Source organism: Cyanistes caeruleus, chromosome 1 (assembly GCF_971803275.1).
Source record: "Cyanistes caeruleus chromosome 1, bCyaCae1.hap1.1, whole genome shotgun sequence".
In the NCBI taxonomy this organism is placed as follows: domain Eukaryota; kingdom Metazoa; phylum Chordata; class Aves; order Passeriformes; family Paridae; genus Cyanistes; species Cyanistes caeruleus.
This window is the reverse complement of record NC_141701.1, coordinates 9,287,489-9,310,036: the sequence shown is the minus strand read 5'-3', so window position 1 is coordinate 9,310,036 and position 22,548 is coordinate 9,287,489. Positions and strand designations below refer to the sequence as shown.

Here is a 22,548-nt window from a genome sequence, read left to right as displayed (position 1 = left end):
CAACCTGGCTTGCTGCTTGTTTTGTTTAGACAACTAGTAAGATCTAGCAATCGCACTACTTGCCAGGATTCTGCTGAAACCATATGGCATGACGAGAATGTTGGAGCCTGTATGCCCTTATGCAGAGATAAAAGAAAAATGAGAGAAATAGCTGGAATGAAACACGTCAGTAAAGAGAGCAGACTGCCTGTAGCTGATGGTTAGAAGGACGATCTTTGAGCTAAAGCTGTCTGACATGAGTTAAGACCATAATAAGGCATTTGAATTTTTGGCTGATGAAAAAAATTAAAACTTTCCTCTAGGTTTCAGAAAATAAGGAGGATTATTATCACCAGCTGTAATTAAAGGACAAAGGGAAAATGTAGATCTATGTAGTTCTGACTGTTGTTGGCAGAAACCTTAATAAATTGGCTGCTAATGCCAACATGTTCTGCTTTGCAGGCAGTGACTCAATACACATATATATGGAAGGCTGACTGTTTACTGTGTCTTATCACTTTCATTATGTTTGGCCCCAAGAGTTCAAAGCCATAAGCTGTATTTCAGAAATCATATAAATGAATAAGAAGGACTACAGTTTGCTCCTTTAACTTGCTCAGTTGCACCCACATGTGACAGTCTGTCCAACTTTCGCAAATTAACATGTTTTGGATACCGCTGAAAACTGTGAGACGTGTAGACATCTCACTTCCGCAGTTTCACATTTTAGGGTTTATTTTCAAGAAACACAAGTGAAACACTGATCCTGTTTCAACAGGATGAAGGGAAAGTTTCAAGTGATATCAAAAGTGTAAGAAAATGAAATGCTACTTTTTAACAGATGCAACATAAGCAGAACTGAAGTCAGTGAAAGATATAAACTCAAATGGATTGATGTGTCTTCCTTTAGATGGAACTACTCCAACAGGAAATGGGCTTTTAGGGCTCTGGGCTGGACAGATGGGCCAAGACCAATTGAATGAAGTTCAACAAGGCAAAGTGCCAGGTCCTGCACTTGGGTCACAACAGCACCATGCAGCACTGCAGGCTTGGGTTTGGAGGAGAGTGGCTGGAAAGATGCTGTTGGAAAAGGCCTTGGGGGTGCTGGTCAACAGTGGCTGAACATGAACCAGTGTTTGCTCAGGTGGCCAAGAAAGTCAATAGCATCTGGCTTGTATCAGCAATAGTGTGAGAGCACTGTCTCCCTGTACTCAGCACTGGTGAGGCCACACCTCAACTCCTGTGTGTTCAGTTTTGGGCCCCTCATGACAAAAATGACATTGAGGTCCTGCAGTATGTTCAGAAAAGGACAACAGTGTTAGGGAAGGGACTGGAGCACAGGTCTCATGAGGAACAGCTGAGGGAGCTCAGAGATTTTAACCTGAAGAAAGGGAGGCTCAGAGGGACCTTGTTCTGAAATTAGGTTGTATCCAGGTGGGGGTCAGTCACTTTTTCCAGGCAAAAAGCAACAGAACAAGAGGAAATGGCCTCAAGTTACACCAGAGGAGGTTCCGTTTGGACATCAGGAAAACTTTCTTTACTGGAAGTGTGGTTAAGCATTGGAAAAAGGTGCCCAGAGAGGTGATGGTGTTCAAGCGCTGGACATGGCACTCAGTGCCATGCTCTGCTTGACAAGGTGGTGTCGGGATATAGGTCGGGTTCAATGATCTTGGAGGTCTTTTCCAACCTTAACGATTCTGTGAAAGGCTTCCGATTTCCCCTTGCCTGTCTGGAAAATTTGGCAACAAAGACATAGATTTGGAAGCTGGCAGTATTATTTCAAGGAAAACAGACTAAGAGGTTGTGCTGCCTTGGGTTTCACTGATTTTCACCGGGGTTTGGCATCACGGTCTGTGTAGGTGCGTTTCAACTCCGGTCTCAGGGGAGCGTCCAGCACCGCTCGCCTTCCCCTGCTCCTCCCTTCAGTGCATGGCTGAGAGGAGCCCAGCGCCGCGGCCGGGCCGGACGCAGCGGACGCCGGCACCGACTCCCGCCCGTGGCATCGATCCGCCCTCACGGCGCGGCGCCGGCCACCGCACACGGGGAGCACCGCCCCCAGGAGCCGACAAGGCACGCGCAAGGGCCTCTGGGAGTTGTGGTCCGCCCCGGTGGCCTCCGCCCGCCCGGCCCTCGCCTGGCGGGACTCAGCCGGCCTCATGCCTTGGGCTGGTCTCCCCGTGCCGTGTCGGGGCGCTTCTTCATCTGCCACGACCCCTCGGCATGGCGGACCCTCTGTGTGGGAGGGATGGGTAGAAAAGGGCGCGGAACGAGTCCTGATAGAACTACAGCTCCCGGCATGCGCTGCGCTACGGAGAACTCAGCGGGTCGGGGGGGGCGGGTGAAGATGGCGGCTGCTAGACGGAGCTGGAGGGGAGGCTGAGGTGAGTTTGGGGCAACCGGGCAGTGCTCCCGGTACTTGTGTTCACCCTGACAGTCGCCTCCTCGTCGCAATCTCCCTCTTCTTTCCCCTTCTCCACACTTGGGAACGCGCCAGAGGGGTGGGCGCCGAGAGAGTGGCGGGAGGCTCGGGCCGCCCGGCTGGCGCGGGAGAGGTCTCAGGGCATCGCCTGAGCCCGGAGCCGCCGTGGTAGCGGCTCGGGGTGTCCCTGTGGGCGCTGGGAGGAAGCAAAAGCTGGCGGGTTGGCTCTCCTCCTCCGGACGGGTCTGCTCGCCACTGGAGCTGTGAGGATAGCGGGGCTAAGGACAGCGAGCGGATCCCCCGCTTTTACCGGGTAGGGCTGTGGCTTTGGGAGTTCCCTCAGAAGGTTTTCCTCAAATCGACCTTAAGACAGCGAGATGTTAACCGAACACAATGCAAATTGACAGGAGGACGACGCTGTGAGCTTTCTTGGCTTCGTGTTTAAAGTTAATTGTGCATCACGGAGCTATGCTTTAGATAATTAAAGTGTGGGTTCACAAATCCTGTTACTGAAAACTGTAGTAAAACGTCTCTTTTTGGATACATCTGGAAAGGTATCCCGTGGTCCTTTGAGCTGAGATACAAGAAAGGAAAGATCTTGGGGTGGATTGGCTCTATGCTGTTGTAGGACTTGAGGGAAAGCCTATAACTTCTAACCACTGCTTTAGTTGCTATATCAAAACTCAGTTTGCTAGCCCATATGTTACACTTTGCAAAGCAACATCAATGTTTGCTGTGCAAACTGAGTAAGCTAAACCCAGAGTTAACAGCCAAGGCTTTGGGATTTTATAGGTAGTTACTTCCTAAAGCATTTGTAATTAATTGTAAATAACTTGAAATATTTTCTCAAGTAGCTTTGGGACATCTTGCTTGAGGACTTGGTATTAATGCTCTTACTCATATGCTAAAATTTCTTTGAGAAGTTGCTGTTTTGGAGTTGAAATCTTGATTGTAGTGCCCTGATGGGCCTAAAGGCTTATCCATCGGTTTTATTTAAGGCTTTTAATAACAAATTTTTTAATAACAATATTTGCCAAAAAAGGCTGCTAGAATGAGATTATTTTCTGATTCAGGATAAAATGTCACAAAAATGTAATGAAAATACAGTTTGTGATTAAACAACTGGTTTAGATATTGCAAATATTTGTGGTTTGGACAATAACTTCTCTCTACTTCTGATCCAAACTCATGCAGTAGAAAACAATAAACAAATTTTATATTGCCTGCAAGTTGAAGGAGGTATGAGAATACTCACCAGAGCTGGCAATTCGAGTATAATGGAAAGAGATTGCACTTCTAATTATAAAATCTAAATTATAAAGAGTATGGGTTAGAAACAGTTTTGGTTGATGTTTTTGACTTTTAACTGCCCAGCCTACCTGTAAGGAAGCAGTCCTTGTAAAGTTACCACACACTTCTTAAAACTTATTTTTTTAAAGTGAAATGAAATCATGTTTTCTGTTAGTGCATTCTCTTGGGTAAGAGAGCAAGGTAGTCTCATTAATTCAGCCAGCTTCATACATGGCATTGCCTCTCTGCCACAGAAAGATAATTCAGATTAAAGTCAGGTACTTTCCCAGAATTACACTGTGGTATGTAAATCCATTTTATATTGCATTTTTTGTGTTCTGGGAATCCTAATTGGAGCTTAACTGTCTATATTTAGGATTGGACATGTGATTTATTAATCTTGCATTGCACTGGCCATTTGCCCACATTCAAAGCTAAAGGCATTGATTAATTTTTAATTTTAAGAGGAGATATGAGTTGGGAACTATGTGATCTAAGAAGCAAATGTACAGTAGATTTTTAATTTTTCAGTTCATGCCTGTGTGGCTGTGAGGGGTGCTTAAGCCTCTGCTTTTATTTGGCTTAAGTTAGAGGAATGAATAGGAGCCCAGCTAGCAATTTCATTTTGAAGACTCAAAATCAATTTAAACATTTATGGTGTTACATAATAACATAACAAAGGGCTTATTGCAAGAAAATGCAAAACCTTTGGTATTACAACTTCTGTTTCTTTATCTGTAGCACAAGGTTATATAATTTTTTCCAGTTTAAGTCTTTTAGAGAGGTCCATTGTTTTTAGAGCTTACAGGAAAATGACCTCTGCTTTTCTGTTTGGCTATCAATGCCACTTTTGGAATCTTGTGATAATAAGAAATATTTGTGCTTATAAACTATCCTTTAATTTCAGATCCCAGTTAGTTAATGAAAAAAAAAAAAAAAGGTCAAGCTAACTGTATTTTTATCCTTGTTCTGATGAGCAGTGGATTGACATTGGGTTTCCTAGCCAAATGGTGTAAAATCTCAAAAAAAGTGGAAGTCTTTCTTCAGAAGAACAACTTTTTTGTTTCATGCAATTGTTCATCTGTCTTTTAAGGTACATTCACTGTCTTTCCACTTTGATTATAATTACGTTTAGAACTATTGTTTTATCCTTAGGAAACACACAGTAACTTTTAGTCCTCCACAGAAAAGTAGATATTATTATGTTTACCTTTTTAATATCCAGGAGTCAGTTGCTTTGATGAAGAAAACTTTGTGTAGTACTTAACATCCGTAATTTGCATCTGATGAGCTGTCAAATGTCACAAATTGACATGGAATATGTTAAACAGTGTTAGACTAGGAAACCAGATAGTATCACATGATTTTCCATACCTCTCTTTTAATGAGCTAAGTTCTACTTCTTTGGATTTGGGGGTGGGGGGGGTGGAGAGGAGGTTTCCCTCTTTTGTTATGTAGAATTTTAGCTTAGTGACAAATAGCTGAGCAGATTCATAGTGAGAAGCTTCTTGGTTTAGTTTAGTTCTGTTCTGCGGTAACAGGTGACAGCATCTGTGGATTAAACTTTGTCCTAGGCCAAGTGAGACAATGATTGAAGACTTTGTGGAGAGGAAATGGTGTGGTCTGTTCTGTGTGTAGAGGCCATCTCCATATGGAATTTTTGGTCCTGTTATAGATGATAAAATGACTGTAAAACCCAGTGAATTATTTAGAAACAGATATTTTCTGTATGTCTTAGTTGATTATACAACTTTTCTAGTAATTCCTGCAGAAAACTCTTTAAAAAAAATCTTCAAAAAGTGAGTTGACTTTGCTGACAACAGCAGTGGTTATGTTTTAGGAAAATGTATTGAATTCCTGGTTGCCAGAGATGGTCAGTAAAACACTCTCTGGTCTCTGGCACTTGACTTCCTAAAACTCTCACCAGGCTCTCTGCATTTTTATTTTCTTATAAATCAGTTAATCTGTTTTCTGCAATGTTTTAGCTAGGTCCATAATTACATTCTGAGCCAGAGACTTTGCTTTTTCATGTGTCTGTTGGACATGATGATCCACAGCACATTTCCTTTTATAAAATTAGGCTGTTTCTCATGCTGCCCTTGGAGAGGGACATACAGCTTTCTAATAGATGGGATGTTTTAAATAACTTACTTTGAAGTACTATTTTTAATGCCAGTTGTTGTCAGCAAGTTGGAACCTTTGATTGAAATGCATAGATGTGAATAAAGTTTATTTTTAGCAACTATAAGCATTGCTTTAATATGTGGTCATTGAAACGTATGTTGACCAAATGAAATGTTTATTCTCACATTATCCATCTGTAGAATTACAATTTTTGGTGTATGTATAGATGCAATTATTAGCTGAATATTTTTTATTTAAAATTTTATTTTATTTTTGAAGACAGCAACACTCAGTGTCTTTAACTGAGATTTTGTTCTTATTTGTAGAAAGGTACATTTGTGGGGAGTTTGCATTTGGCTATTAGTAAAACCCAAGTGCACTGCTTTAATACAGAAAAATCTTCAAATTATTTGTATTTTAGTGCTAATTAACTGAACATTATTAGATTTGGCTACTTTTATGTCCAAAATACATTGTTGTAACTTCAGTTAAGTTCATTTTATGAATATGTTTAATTGTATAAAAATCCTTCGAGCAGCTGTTGTGTATTGGAGGTTGCACTCTGATGTAAAATCTGCCTTTTTTGATACTAGGAGAAAAATGCCCTAGAAAGTGCCAGACAGGTTTTTCAGTTGTTTTTCATAGTGTTGAACAGAAACCTCTTTCAGGAAACTGCTGTGGTTTACATCTGAAGTAGAAACATCGTGTGAGACTGTGCAGAATTTCGCATCCCAAACAGTGGCACTTGGGAAGGTCACAATACACGACAGAAAAATGTTTACTCCAGCATCAAAGGCAAGAACAGAATAACTGCATTTCAGGAGCTGGCAAAATCTACATCTACTCTGGTCAGCTAAGAGATATCTGGATTTTTGTGGTAACAACCCCTTTGGTATTGAAGAATGTGACTTTGGCTCATTCTGCATAAGTAACTGGGCATATTTGCATGGAAATTATCTAAAGCTATAGTCTTGACTTTGTTTATTTGTTTTCTTCATAGTTTCTTATGTGTTTGAAAAATTGAAGACAGATCCCTGATTAACAATGCCTGCCAGTAAGTATTCTTCTCTTAAGAAAATTAAGGCAATATTTAGGGGTGTTTACTGTTATTTTCTGGGGGGTTTAAAAATTAAAAAAAAAAAAAAAGCAAAGAAACCTACATTATACTTGCTGTCATTTTTAAGAATTTTAAGATGTCAATAGTGTCTGGTCTCTGCCTTTGTAAATCTCCATTTATTTTTCAAATAATAGTATGGGCTTTGCATTTGCCTTTTTTATTACAATTTGACAGTATAAAATTGGATTTTGTGATTTAGACTATGTTCTGAAATACTTGTATTCAAAAATAAAAAATATATTTTTGATATAAAAAACTGTATTTTGATATAGCTAAAATCCTATCTTTGGAAAATTACAACTAGTGTTTATAGAAGATAGGATCACTATTCAGGATAAAAAGTGATAAGACTTAAAATTTTTTGACATTCAATGTTAAGTAAGATTTTTGAGGCAATTATTTCTGAGAATGAAATTATTTACCTTCAAGAGTAGCAAGTTTTTCTAACACAAGGTATCAATTTATAAAATGTGTTATGAAAGTATAAATGTAACTTTTCCTTTAATTATTTTTTCTATTTAGAAAACATTCTGCATGATCTCTTGTAAGATTGCTATCACCAGCCTTTGGATAAAGCAATCTGCTTTATCCAAAAATAAAGACGTATTCATAAAGTACAGTACCAGTCATACTTAGTGCATTATAATTATATAGGTTTATAGTAAATTTCATGCATGCTTACTTTCATGAGGAAGTCTTTGAGCATTTGTTCTTTGCTGTGATTCATAATAAGCTCTGACTGTAGGGACTGGAAATGCCTTACAGTAGTTCTGTGTTGTGTTGTCTCAATGCCTGTCATGTAAAATAACTTACTGTAAGATATGTCACACCTGTCATGTGAAGGAATGTGGGGAATTTTTTTTACAAATTAAACTGGAGAAGTAATTTTTTTTTCCTTTTAAACCAGATGTGCTTATGTTTGGGGTCCTTAATACCAATGCATGTAGAGTTTGCATTACTGCAGTCAGGTGGGAGTTAAAGGAGACGAGAAGAACTGATTGCAGTGTTTATCTGCAGTGAGACACTCAGAACTACACAGCCATTTATTTATCTTTGCCTGTATTAATGAGTGTAAGTGCATGGGTGAAGGGAAGGGAACCTAACAGATGTGTGTATTGCAATTCCTGTGAAATAACAGTGTTTTCTTAATATTTTACTTCCAAAAGTTATGACAGTGAAGAAGTAGAATTGAATTTTAAGGCAAGCAAGCATCTTTTTGTGGCTAATCAATAGAAATAGAGCCTTCAGGAGTTCAAGGATACATGTGGAAAGGAAATCTGCCTGCTAATTTAGCCTTCTGTAAAGGTTGCATTGGATTCTTTTCAGAGCATATTGATGAAACAGGCTGCTGCTACAGTGTTACTTTGAAATCTTAAAGTATTTGTCCTAGAAATCTGAAAATCTCAATTGTATCTAAAGGTTGGGGAGGTTTGTGTGTTTTTTTTATTTTATTTTCACATGGAGTTCTCTCATACTACACGTCAAGAAGTGCATTGACCGTCTTTAGGAATAAAACTTAGAAAAGGCTGTTACAATAAGATATTTTCCTGAAGTATTTTCTGGTATGTTGCAATGAGTTCTTTACAAATGAAGTAGAAAAATAATATCTAGTTAACAGGAAATTGCATGGGTCTAAAGGCTGTGTTCGGGAATATCATGAGAGGTCCAGATAACTGGTAGTACATAAAGACTGAGTAAGAGCTTATTTGGTCTTTCTGGGCACTTCAGCTGTTCCTGGTGACACTTTAGAAGTTGGTATTGATATTACTGTGCATGAAACATTCACAGGATAAGATGCTTTTTAACTCCTTCTGTATTAACTGGAAAAATAGGCACAAGTCAGAACTGGGCTATGTTACTGAGAGGGGGAGAGATGAGCAAAGGTCATCTTAAATTAATTAAAATTAGCCAGCGGTGATGGATGCTCTTCTCATTGAACCTCAGCTCAGCCATGGCTGCTGGGCTGTGCATAAGCTGTTCATTGCATATTGGGATTATCACATTTTCTATTGATGTTTCTGCTTAGCTACCCCACTTAGGAATGTGGGGATTTAGTGCTGCAGTGAGTCCTAAAATATGTTAAGAATTTGGTCTCAATGCAGTTGTCATAGCCCAAATAAAAAATTTCAGTCTGCTCTCTTCATCTTGGGATCTAAAAGTTCCTGGCTTTGACCAGCCATGACATGACATTTGTATTGACATCTGTAGTGGAGTTGTGATGCTCTGTCATTGCTGTGACACTTGGATCAAACTTTGCAAGGTGTAACTTCTCCCTGTAATTTTTATGTTTAGCTTTGTGTTATGGGTTTGTCTTGTGCACATAACACGAGCGTTGATGTGAGTGGTTACAGACATGGATGGTGTCTTCAGCTGAAGTTGAAATGCAAATTCTGAAATGTTGAGGAAGCAAATGTTTTCTTACTTCTGTTAGAATACAGTAGGAGTAGGTTTGAACTACACATTTTATTAATTGTCTAAGATGTGCTTTATTACAAAGAAACTGTAGAGTAAAAGATTAAATAGTGCTATTATTTAAAAGCACACCCAAAGAACTTATGACTAGAAAGCCCCTGCAGTACAGGCAGTATGTGTTTCTCACTTGACTCATGTGTTCTCAATTTTCCTGTTGAATAATTTGTGCAGATAATTTTATTTAGCATTCTTATGTTATGGAACATGGGTGGTTTTGGTAGGTTTTTTGTGGGCTGCATTCAGATTGAAATGTTACAAATGCTTCTGCTAAGGAGAAAAAGCTATAGCTAAATAATACCAAAATATTTGTTGAAGACTGTCTTCTTTTTGAACATTATGTTCTGGATATTCACAGTTAATCAGATGTTTGAAACACAGCTTGGTAGATAATGATATTTTTCTTTTCTAGAAACAGCTAACCTACTTTCTGGGGATATAGTCCCTGACATCAATTAGATGTTTAACTTAAAGGCAGCTTTTATATTAAAATGAAATCACTTGAACTAGAAGAATTATATGTGGCACAGGTGAGAGCACCTGTTGACTATAAAAATATAATTTACCTGTAGTAGCTCTGTCTGTGACTTTTTAAAACTTTTTCTTAGCTTATTCTTTTCTCCTTTGGCTTATGCCATTAACATAATTATATCTTTGGTTTTCAAGGTTTTGTTAATAATGATTCTTAGTTAAATTGTTTTTAGCTGCTGATTAGCAGGTCCTTATGACTAACTGTAACATTTAAATTAAGAGAACAAATAAATAAAAATTAGGATTTTTCCAAATGTAATTTTCCCACATTCTTCCTTTGAATTATGGCTGTGAAATTTAGTAATATGAACACCTCCCACACTCTTCTGTCAAATATTTGCTAGTTGGAAAGGGACCGTTCTGATTTAAGAGGCACATATATTAGTTATGTGGAAAATATTCCATGATTTATCCTGTTCTTGGTTGCAGTGAAGAGGCAGTTTTGGTGACTTCAGTATGGCTCCAAGCATGCTCATTAAACTACACAACATTTTGTTTCCTCAGCCTCCCAAACCATGTGACTTTTTGCCACTTGTCTGTGCAGAGGCCGCTCCTCTGACCACAGGTGGAGCGTGCTGGTGGCTTCCCTGTTTTGTGCAAGGTGAAAACAAGCAGAAGATGGAACAACTGAGTAGTGCTTGTTAATTTCTGTATTCATGCATGCTACAGCTTTCCTTGTGTTATTTCATAGTCTTTAAAGAAATAAATTACCGACCCCCCCAACCCAAAAATACCCATCAAACTCTTAAAATTATAATTTTCTATGTGAATAGAGCTTTCTTGCCAAGTGTAGGAAGGAAAACAGCACTTGAAATGGAATTTGAAATGAGTGAATTCTTTACTGGCATTTCACATTTTTAACACATTTTAAGAGGCAGATAACTTCCTCATTTTGGTTTCTCCCCTCCCAACAATTTTGGAAAATCCATTTATTTGAGTTTTATGATTCTAGTTTTTATTGTATCTATATAATAAGTAAGTGTTAAGAAGATTGGTAATGGGAAGGGAAGATTTATCTCCCTGTGAAATAAAGTTCTGAAATATCAGTGGCTGGAGATGTGTTCCTAAATGTGTCTATATAAATATTTCAAGGACTAGGCTTTCTAATGTTTTTAGTAAAAATCAAACCATAGTTCTTACTAATTACTGTCTTCACTCTTTCCATCCAGCATACTTTTTTCCTCCTCTGGAATATGTTTCTCATGCAGCCTTCACACTTTACAATGGGACCAGCTACTTAATAAAGCACTTTTTGTAATTGCTTAGTTTATTTTATGGGGGGAGAAACCCTCTTCATTTTATGTTGTTGACTACTTAAACCAGTGTTAAATAGGTTATATTTCTGTAACATTTTCGCATTTCAGCTATTACAGAAGAGTTACATCAGAGGTGTCTGAAATTATTGTTTGCTGCTTGATTCTTGATCTTAGGATGACAAATATCAGAAGTCCTGTATCATGTCCTTTTCAGCTACTAAGGGACCATGGGAACTTGGAAAACAGCTGCCAGGGGAAAGTTGTGGTTTGGCGTTCCTTCAGCAGTTTGCCACTTGCTGGGACAAGGCCAGAAAAGGAAAATAACTGTATTTCAGAATGTCTGTGACTATTATAATACTGTGGTCACAGAATATATAATGGATTCTTTGCATAATATGAAAGAAATGTTTTTAATGTGAAAACAGACACAAGTAATTTTCAGCTAATTTTTAGGTAACTGTATTTTCTACATTGACAAAGTAATGACTTCTCCAGATGGATCCTTAATTACGCTAAGAAAAGAAACAAAACAGGAACTTGCAGCTGGAAAACTCTTTGTACATCTGTTTATTTAACTCATGGTACCTTAAGAGACTTTGTGTGCCATCAGATTGGTGCTTCCATATTTATTGATGAATGTGCGTAGATTTCTTTAAGACTTGTTAATTTGGAACAAGTGTTCCTTTTATTGTTTTCTGTTAGCTGTCATTTCTATGTACACATCATCCTAGTCCCATTTGGGAAAGTCAGTGTTAAGGAACAGTTTCATAGAGAGTCAGAACCACTCGTATTAAGATAAGACATGATGAGTGATTATCATCATTCATCCTTACATTTTTTCCATTTGTTTTGGAACACACTTCAATATAGCCAAGAAACGAGCAATTGTGTTTCATCCGTTCCTTGTTAAAACCTGTAGAATTTATTTTTTCAGTTGTTGTTACTTATGTATGCACAGGCTGGGCATCTAACATGAAAAATCAAATGCTTTGGAGAAGAACTTCATTCTTTGATGTGCCCATCAAAGCCTTTGTGTGCTTTTAAACTGTATGTGGACGTTTCCCCAAATAATAAAATGTAGCTTAGTTAATTTTTTGGGCTTTATTAAAATATGGCTGTCATTGTTATTTACAGAAATCGCTTTGCAACTATCAGTCGATTAATCTTCATGTGCAGCCTTGTTTGCTATTGATTTCTGAATCATGGGACGAAAGGGTAAGAAGGCTCATGCTGATTGTGCATGCAAGTGTCCTATTTTTTTTGTGCATGACAACAAAGCAAAATTGATTTTGGGGAGCGGGGGTAAGATTTCCATTATGTGATTAAATGCATGTCTCTGGAAAAGCCAGGACGAACTCCTTTTGAAAGTATTTTGGCTTTCCCTTTCCTTGATATATGGATTTCCTTCCCACTGTTGCCCATTATGAACCTCAGTGGCTCTCTAGGTAATCACAGGTTCCTTGTGGATTGCTGAAGATGAAAGTTAGCTGTGTACATGACTCTTGGCTTTTGGGGAGTGGTGTTTCATTTCTAGAAGGTTACATTATTCAAGATTAATTCAGGCAGGAATTAGACAGAAGTGAATAAAAGGTGGGGTAGGTAGATGAATGGAGCTCTTCCAAGTCAGCCAAGAGTTCAGGAAGCATTTGGACAGTGCTCTCAGGCACACAGTGTGATTCTTGGGGCTGTCCTGCACAGGGCCAGGAGTTGGATTTGATGATCTTTGTTGCATCCCTTTGTAGTCAGAATATTCTGCAAGTCTATGAATCCTCATCTAACAAGTTATAGACCCCAAGACTTCAAAATTAGTTGTCACTGTATGACTCATGTCCAGCTGGAGATCTGTTAAAGGTCTCAGTCCTTTCATTTTTCAAGAAGAGCCCAGTAGTGATTCTGAATTGTACTTGGACCTGTTACAGTATTTTGTTGATAACAGTCTGTACTTTGGCTGAAAATGGACACCCTAAGTCTTTAATTGTGGTTTGAAAAGGCTTACTCATTCCTCAGCAAGAGAATGAGTAAGGAATTCCAGTCTAACACTTAGGTATATAATTATGCTAAATCAGTGCTCCTTCCTGATACTTTTGTAAAGCTGTTAATATGTAAGGAAATCAGTGAAGATAAAGCTTCATGGATATTTTGCACCAACAAATACCCAATCATTCATGCTGTTAAAACAAATTTTCCTGTGTTCATTAAACTAGAATGTAACTGTGTAATGATTAGGAAGGGACTTTAGGATGATGATACCTTACGAACTTTATATGTAATGAAATATGAATAGTTATAATTGATCTGACATGATTGAACTAGCAGTGTTCTCTTGTAATAAATGCAGTGCAAGCTGTTTTCAAGACTTTCTATGTGTTTGTGTTTTTTTTACTAAATGAGTTCGTGATGTGTTATTGACATTGGTTTAGACATGAGCTTGAAGTTCCTCAGAGCTGACAGAACCTAATTTTTGCAAATTGAATCTGATGTTGGAATTGCAGTGTGGTTAGAAGTTATGGTTGTGGGCAAGAACTGCTGAATTGCTGCAGAAATCACTGAGCCTGTGTGTCCTGTCTGGTTTCTGCAGAAAGCTGAGACACTCAAGATTTACTGGTTAACAAGATGTATTTATAAACCTACTTTTTTGTGTATAAATATGAAGCTGTCCTTCTCCTGCACTGGCCATCTTGTAGACTGGTTCAGTTTGGTAGGAAACAGAAGGTGTGGTAGAAAATGGATGTACGCAGTCTTTAGGTACTGGAGGTGCAAATCCAGGAGAGCAAATCTGCTGTGTCTGTGTTCCTCAGTAACTCATTTGACTTTACAGGAGGAGAGAAAATGCTTTTTCATTAGCTGGGATATATGGTTCTAGATAGGGATATGTTGTAACCTTATATCTCTCTGTTTGAGAGAAGAGCTAGTTTTAAGTTCTTGGGGGAAACCTGAATTCAAGATGAAGTGCTCTTTAGGATGAATGCAAAAGATAGCAACCATGAGGATATTTCATAATTCATATTGACTGAGAAGGAGGGATTTTTTGGGGTGAAACTTACATCTTTCATGTCTATGTTTAAAACTTTGAATAATTGAAAAGTTGTTGATTTCTTTTTATTGGTTTGTTCAAAAACCCCTCTTCTGTGAGGGCAGGATGAGCTATGTAAAACTGCAGAGACAGGAAAACATGTAAAATGGAGTGTATTGGCAGCTCCAAAGACCTGTTCTTGATAATATTCCCTTTCTTTTAATGTTCTTTTTCTTGTTCTTTTAATGGAAACATGTATGTTTCCATGTCCAAATGGCAATATCTCATTTTGTAAATGCTTTCCAGGAAAATCAAAGCAGCTAGGAATAGACACAAGCAGAGCACTTAATTGAAGATCAGTGATAGTTAAAGAAGAATTTGAATTCTGAAACTTTATTATCCTCTATGACTCTGCTTTTCAAAGTAACATTACAATATTTTTGTTTAGCATTTTATTTTTCATTAATGTCAGTACAGTTTAAACCCTTTCGTTACTGAACAGGAACAGATGCTTTGTCATGTTTAGAGCTCTGTGTATGTGCTTCAGAAGAATTGCAGTACTCTGTTTGTTCAGCATAAATAGCACAGTATGGTTCTAGAGTCAAAGAAACACCTTCATCTACTGTTATGCAACTTTCTCTGTACACAGTATATTTCTGCAGGAAATAAACTGTATGTAATGTGGTGTTGGACTGCTTGTGAATAGAACATTTTTAATTAGGAAATGTTTTTCAAAATCTGTGCAAATGTATTGAAGCCTGTAGCTGGCTTTCCTCAGATGAAGGTAAAACTTGTTTTTGAAGCTTTGGCCATGCTTTTGTTGGTAATTAGGATGTTTTAATCGAAGAAAGGAGCTATAGAGCAACATTCTCTTACATGTCCTATAAGCAGGTCAGTGATTTATGCTGAACTAGTTAAAATCTAGTTTCCTGAGGTAACTTAGCTTCTCCCTTAGCTTTGACAGTTCCAGAGAGAAGGCCTGTGAACCTTTGCTTCCTCATCATCAGGACTTTTAACCATGGCATATATGCCTTTTTTCACTCAAAAAACCTTCTCATGCCTTGTTTTTCAAGTGGCAATGTGGTACCTACTGCCCTGGTGTGTTTCAGCCCCATGTGCCTGGGCAGTGTGAGCTGCAAGGAGCCATTGGACCTCTCAGCCTACCTACTGCAGTCGTAGGATATCTGTGATGAAGAGGTCATGCAATGGTTCTGAGCATCCTTTTTTCTAAGGAAAAAGATGGATAGCAGCATAAGATTCTGGGAGTACCACTGCAGCTGTGTTCTTTCCCTGTGCATTGGATTAAGAAAGGAAACTGCATCAACTTAAGAAAATGGAAAAAGTAGCAATCATCAGAAAAATTCTTCATGTGGCTTTACATTCAGGTCTTTTTTAATGGACAAAGTTTCAGGTGCTTTCCCTCTAAGACTTGGAACCCTGGGCACTTGCTGACCAGTTACTCATTGTTTGAAGTGGGCTTGTTTCCTGTAGGTCCAGTGATAGTTTACCAGTGCCATCCTTATAGCTCTCATCAAATAATAAAGATGTGTAGTATTGACAAAATCTTAATAAAATTCTAAAAGTAGAGAGTGTTTGACACTTTTCCATCAGTTTCTTGGTGTAGGGAAGCAACTGCTTCCAAAGAAAAGGCTAGTATGTAATGCAGATTTCAGTTGACCAAGAAGATAAAACTTTAGACATCTTGACAGCTTTCCCATGTGTTAGGAGCCATTCCAGTTTCTTTTGTGATGCTGACCCTGGTATTAAAACATCTGAAAAGCAGAACTGTTCATGATGTTTGAGTGACTGAGATGCCAAATAATCCCTATATGCTACTGCCCTAAATTGGGAACTTAAAGGTTCCATGAATAATAACTGTAAGAGCTGTATCCAGACCTGCACTCTTGTCCAGATTCCTGTTGATTCCTCTCATGCTCAGGTATACAAAGAGGTGTTAATCTAAAGTAACTTAATTCACAAGAGTTCCTGTAGCAAAACAGAAGTGAGCAGCAAGTGTTAAAGCAACAAAATAACTATTTCTTTGCTGGGGAAAGAGGGCTGTGTCTAGTAGTACGAGGAAATGCTATGGAATGGAAAATGTGGAACATCTAGATTAGAAATTTTAAAACTAAAACTGGTCATGGGCTGAGTGACACAAAGAAAGTCCCTGTCAGCAGTCTGCTGTGCTGCCTGGGGTTGCGACTGGGAAGAAAATGTATGACCTATGCTCAAGCATCTAGGAGGGATTCTGTAGCCTGGATTTAGTCACCAAAGTACTGAGACTTTTAGACAAGTATATATATTTTTACCAGTAGTTTGCCAACCTGCTGATCAGAAGTATAGTTTGAAGGCTCCAGAGGCAGACAGTGACCCTTTTGGAATAATTTTGCCTCTGGCCACCCAGGAGATAGGCTAAGTGTCGCTGCTTGGCCTGTTGCCATTCAACCATGCATCTTTCCTCTCCTACAGTGTCCATCTCTATCCACAGGTGTACCAACCTTTTCTGGTCTTCTGTGTTAGATGTTGCTCCTTAACCTGCCACAAAGTGGGAACAGGGTGGTAGGAAAGGTGCAGGTGTTGCTGCCCCTCTTCTGAGTGGAGTGTTAAGCAAATTAAGTGGCTTGGCCTTTGAACACACTGGACATTTACAGTACTCTTCTGTCACCTGCATCTGTCTTCTGCACCTGGGAATTGTTCAAGGATGCAGCATTCTGAAAATGGCTCATCTGGGTAAGAAGAAGGCAGGCTTTGAGCAGGATTGTCTGGAACTCAGAGGCTACTTCTATGCCAGGATCATCACTGTGCTGGGGATTTTCCATTCTCTGGTGCCCATGGATGTTGGGAGGAGCCAAGCATTTGGACAAGCAGAGATATGTGTGTTAAGTAGCAGGAGTAGAACAAGGTTGCTGTGATACTACTTATGCTTCTTTACTTCTTTTATTCAGAATTAAGTGGTAGGTAAAGAATGTCCTCCTGGCTTAGTGTGTTAGTGGATGTGCACAGTGGGTATTTTGTTAGTGTTAGGATTCCACTCCATGCTCTGCTCTTTCCCTGGCTGGAGGAATAATAGCAGTTCATGTGCTTCAGAGATCACACAAAGCACTATGAGCCTCTCTTTTGCTCTCTCTTTTAGTCCAGTAGTTTATTTATATCACATTTTCCACTGATTTATGAAACACCTTGTTATGAAATCAGTATTTGTTTAGAAATAAGGGTACAATAAAACAAAACCTCTGTGTTTTTTTCTCTGTCAGTTGGATTTGTCACCTAGAACTCATTTCCCAATTGCAAGCCAAATACTGAAAGCAGGAATGAAAATTGGAATTTTACTGTTCATTTTTTTCCCTGAACAGATTTTCAGTGCCAGCTGATGAAGAGGGGTCAAAGGGATTTATGTAAATGTGTCTTTCAAGTCTCCTAAAGTCCCTTTCTTGTATTGCTTCAGTGGTAGTAGTCAGAGAAGTAAATGACATTGACCAGCTTAATGGGAATATAAGTAAGGACAGGAAATAAGAAGCAAAACTCATGTCATAGAGCTTCTTCCACTGGAACCAGATTAGTTTTAGATAATTTTAATGCTGTATTAAAAATAGAGAGTGACAGTACTATCTCAAAGCAGAAAAGGAGGAGGAGGTGTTGAGGAGAACAGAAATGAGCAAGTAAAGCAAAGTTACTATGTGAAACCAACAAAGGTGGGAGAAAGGAGAGACAGTATGGAAACACTGACAGTGGTGGAACTTAAGGAATGCAACTGGAGAACCTGATGTAATGGAAAACTTTCTTAAAATGAATTAGAAGTCTTTAAAACACAGTCCCAAAGATACTATCTTCCCAGGGGATTTGTTCTAAATGCTACTGGCTCTGAAAAGAATACTTCATTGACAAAGCTTTATGGTGAGCATTATTTGACTAGTTTGGGGCTTTTTCCTACTTCTTGTTAGTAACTTCACGTGCATTGTCATTTCTCGCTTTCACAAAAAGTTTATATTCAAATTATTTTTACATGCTTTCACCATAGCAAAATGTGCATCTCTCCATGCTGATTCCAGCATGCAATGCTGTGGGTTTAAAGAGTGGCTGGAAAGCTGGCAGGAAGGGACATGGGGCTGTTGGTCAGCAGTGGCTGAACTTGAGCCAGTGTGTGCCCAGGGGGCCAAGAAGGTCAGTGGCACCAGTGTCTTTTTCAGCAACAGCGTCACCAGCAGGACCAGGGCGCTGACTCTCTCCCTGTACTCAGCATTGGCGATGCCACATCTCGAATCCTGTGCTCAGTTCTGGGCTGCCAAGAAAGACATTAAGGGTCTGGAACATGTTCAGAGGACAACAGAGCTGGTAAATGGTCTGGAGCACAAGTCTGAGGAGCAGCTGAGGGAGCTGGGGGTGCTCAGCCTGGAGAAAAGGAGGCTGGGGGGAATCTTATAACTCGCTACAACTGCCTGAAATGAGGCTGTACTCAGATGAGGGTCAGGCTCTTCTCCCAGGTAGCAGGAGAGAGGACAAGAGGAAATGGCCTCAAGTTGTGCCATGGGAAGTTTAGGTTGGATATTAAGAAAGTAATCTTCCCAGAAAAGGTGGTTAGGGTTAGGGTTGGGCTGCCCAGGGGAATGGTGGGGTTAGCATCCCTGGAAGTGCTCAAAAACCATGTGGATGTGGCACTTCAGGATGTGGTTTAATGGTGAACATGGTGTTGGTGCTGGGTTGATGGTTGAATTTCATAATCTTACAGGTGTCTTTCAACCTTAATGATTATATGATTCTAATTTAGAAGAGCTCTTCTTGAAGTCAGATCACAGCAAAATTAACTCTTTAGATTACAGTGAGAAATTCTAAGGAGAAAGCTGTTCTTTTGTTTCAAAAGCTGTTTTCATTTGTTTCAAGTAAACTGAGCAGTGAAAGATTTTTTCAAATAAATTTCAAATTGTCAAACCTAGATATGGATGGAATTTTCCCTGTTAGGTGTTACTGAGGGTTTGCTGTCGTGGGGGTCAGAAGTTCACATCACAAGATGAATATCCTGTTCTCAAAACAAAAATTTCATTTGCATGAAATGTTGGACATTTTCTTCAGTGCATTTTGGTGGAGAGAGGCTGGAAACCAGCTTAGAAGTCAGCTAGCATTTGGGTGAGGGAAGGAGAGGCTCATCTGGGGGATGAGACTTCATCCTGTGTAAATGATGAGTCCACTGTGCCCTCTGGGAGTGCATTCCAGGGACATCACAATGGCTGATCAGCGCGTCCTTACAGCAGTTGCTCTTTTTATAGCAGATTGAAGAATATTTTTAATTAACTCCCTTATATGGCTGGAATAATTTCCTTGTTATAAAATGTCTGATCTCTTAGTGGAATGCAAATGCCCTTGAAAGTCATTTTAGTTCTGAATTAAATGCATCAACTGATATTAACAGTTCAGAAATAACCAGGTATAGTAAGTGGTTATGGTTAAAGTGTTATTTTATACACTTTTGTCAGGATATTTGAAATACATTTATTTTATTTATATCTCTCATCTCAGATACAGAAAAATAAGTAAAATGAAAGTTAAATGTAATACAGTCAAATTTTTACTTATATTTAACTACATTGAGCAACCAAATGTAATTTTAATATGGCTGTGTTTCTTGATATTAGCAATGCATGCATTTTTCTGTAGATTGGAACTTCTATGTTATTACACATTTTTTGGTAGAATAAGATTGTTTTAAAAACTGCTTGGATGATTGCAAATATAGTTAGGAATGACCAGATCCAAGTTTGGGACATAATAAAAATACTCAGTGAGTGAACATGAAATCTTGCTTCAGTTTACTAATGCTCTGTAAGCAGTTGACAGCAATATTAGACAACATGACAAAACTTTGGAAGAAATTCCAGCTTTAGATGAAACAAATTATTTATTTTACTAAGTTTTGATAAAGAAGAAAATGTGTCAGTTTTGAACTCCATTGGCAGAACTTAGTCTTTCATGTTTAAATCCACCTTGAAGCTTTTGTTTTCCTGTAATTTTGTATGAATAAGATATAGCACAAATATTCAGACACACTATTTTGAAATACTGCTTTATTGTAATGCAGATTTTCTGATTTACAACATAGGGTTTCCTGGAGTAAACTATGTGGGAACTGTTTCTGTGCAGCTCAGTGTTTTCTCTGAGTTTATAAGCACTAATCTCTTAAGTCTTGAATTTTTATGTAGTAGAAATTATTAGCTATGTTTTTACTAAAAACAGTACTTATAATTTCCAGGGTTTATAAAAATGTCTGTATGAAAATACCATATTTCTGTATCCCAAGTGGATATAATGTAGAAAACGAAAAAATGAAATGCTGGGAATTAATGGGAAGCTTGAAAGTAACTTCAGAATTGCTTAACTCAAATTTGATTTTCTACCTAATGTATCATAATCATGTCAGTGATTTAAATTCTGTAATCCTTGCTCCCTAAACTAGGAAGTATTATTAGAGATAACGTTAATTTCATTAATTTTAGATTGTTTCTTTAATGTTATATGTAAACCTTTCTGTTTAAAAAAGTTTTTTTGGTCAGTCTGCCTTAAATATATTTCTTTCTGTCTGTTGTCCAGGAAGACCAAGCGAGTAGGTTTTGCTAAAATATTTATCACTCTACCAGTGGTATGTGGCAGCTGTCTGAGGATAGTTTTTCCTGAAACTATATGGATTTTTTACTTCTGGTCAGAGAAATAATGAACTGTGTGTTCCAGGCAAGTTGAAGTAATGAAACTGTCTGTGCAGTTTCATTGGAGGAGCTGTGAATCACACATTGACAATATAGCTTTTATTCTTTTCTCTTTTCTTGTGCCTGGCCTTGTTAACAGAATTTGATACTGAAGTTTTTCACGTGTTTGGTGGCTTTATGCAGATGTCACTGAGCTGATCAGATAAGCTTACAGTGTTGCAGAGCCCTCGCGGGAAGTAACCGCAGCTATGCCGCTGTGAGAGAGCAAATTTCTGGGAAAGGAGACAGTTCCCCGAGAGTGAATTCATATCCAGAATGAGGCAGTATGTGCAAGTTCCAACTGTTGAGCAAGAAAAAGCCTATGATTATAATTCTGCTTTTGAACCGAGGCCGTGTATGTGTTTGGGTAGGTGAAATTACCATTTTCTGATGGCGGGGGCTGTGTCTTGCTGCTGTTGTGTAGAATAAATATGGGTAAAAAGAAGTACCCCTGCAACTGGTAAATGTGTACAGTTATAACATGTAAAATGCAGATTATAGGACTTCTTTAGTAAAAGAGAATGTGCATGTTTGGGCTTTATAAAAATTCCACCATTGGAGAAACAAAAAATATTTTTTAAACCTTTTATTTTAACTATCACGTTGCAGTGTGGAATTCTTTGTAGATACTGCTTTAAGCTTTATATTTACTTGCATAAAATGATGCAAAGATGTGTGCAAAGGGAAGGCCATTAAAATTCAAATTTTGTCTGAAACTAAGAAGGAATTTTCATAGGATTTTTCTTCAATAAATGTGCATAAAACAGAACAGGGTTTTTTTACCTGTGTTCTACAGACCTACAAAACAGTTTATTTAAGTGAAACGAATGTGTTTATTTGGATAAATTTTTATCTGTATTAAACTGGTATCCAAGAAATAGGGAATCCATTTTCATTTACTCAGCTTCTATCCATCTTTGACAAGATTCATCTTTTTGGTCTATGTTGTAAAATGTTCCTAAATTTTATGGGTTACTTTTAATGTACTTTGTTGACTTAATCTTTTGGGGATTTTTTTTTTGTTGTTGTTGTCTTTTTATTTTTTATATTCATACATTCTTTAAACTTATTCCTATGTTTTTTTTTAATCTTCCATGGTTATAGAAAAATGATCTAACTGAGCAATGATTAGTAGTTTTTGCACAAAATCAGTGTCATGACTGTTAACTGTTCTAGTTTTTGCTTTTGGTCTGGTTTTTGTCATTTATTTCTGTGTTGTTTGGAGTGCCTGTCAGTTTTATTTCTAATAGTGCTCTGCTTGGAGATTGAAAGCTTTGACAGATTAAATCTCACTTTCTGATACTTGAATGTTCTGTTTAATGCAGGATGGCATTATAATTTTATGTTTATACCTTAGTGATAAAGATTTTTGGGTTTTTTTCCATATAAACAGTTCCATAATTAAATACATAGCAATGTTAAGGTACTACCAAAATCCAAGATGAGAAAATTTAAAATCTTATGCATACTTACTGTTAGGCCTTTTCTTGGTGTCACAATTCACTATGTTCCATAAATTTGAAGAACAGTATTTCAATAGAGCAATATTATATTTCCATTAAATGAAACCATCTGTTAAGGCTGCCAGAATGAGTTGGTACTGTTACCTGATCTTTTTT

At 38.1% G+C, this 22,548-nt stretch overlaps 1 protein-coding gene across 34 annotated transcripts in view; it reads left to right on the top strand.

The window, feature by feature from the left end:
* The first annotated feature begins 1,454 nt into the window (after positions 1–1,454).
* EFR3A (EFR3 homolog A) overlaps positions 1,455–22,548 on the top strand; it is a 76,878-nt gene continuing 55,784 nt past the window's right edge. For 10 of the 34 annotated variants that reach the window (XM_086878901.1, XM_086878973.1, XM_086878870.1 and 7 more), the window contains exons 1-2: positions 1,455–2,360; positions 6,813–6,866. In XM_086878901.1, the coding sequence (XP_086735027.1) occupies positions 6,857–6,866 (10 nt within the window). In that variant the 5' untranslated portion in view covers positions 1,455–2,360; positions 6,813–6,856. Of the gene's footprint in view, positions 2,361–4,777; positions 6,690–6,812; positions 6,867–10,433; positions 12,401–20,951; positions 21,297–22,548 lie in introns of those variants that run through there. The other 24 variants (XM_086878878.1, XM_086878955.1, XM_086878834.1 and 21 more) reach the window with 13 other exon arrangements.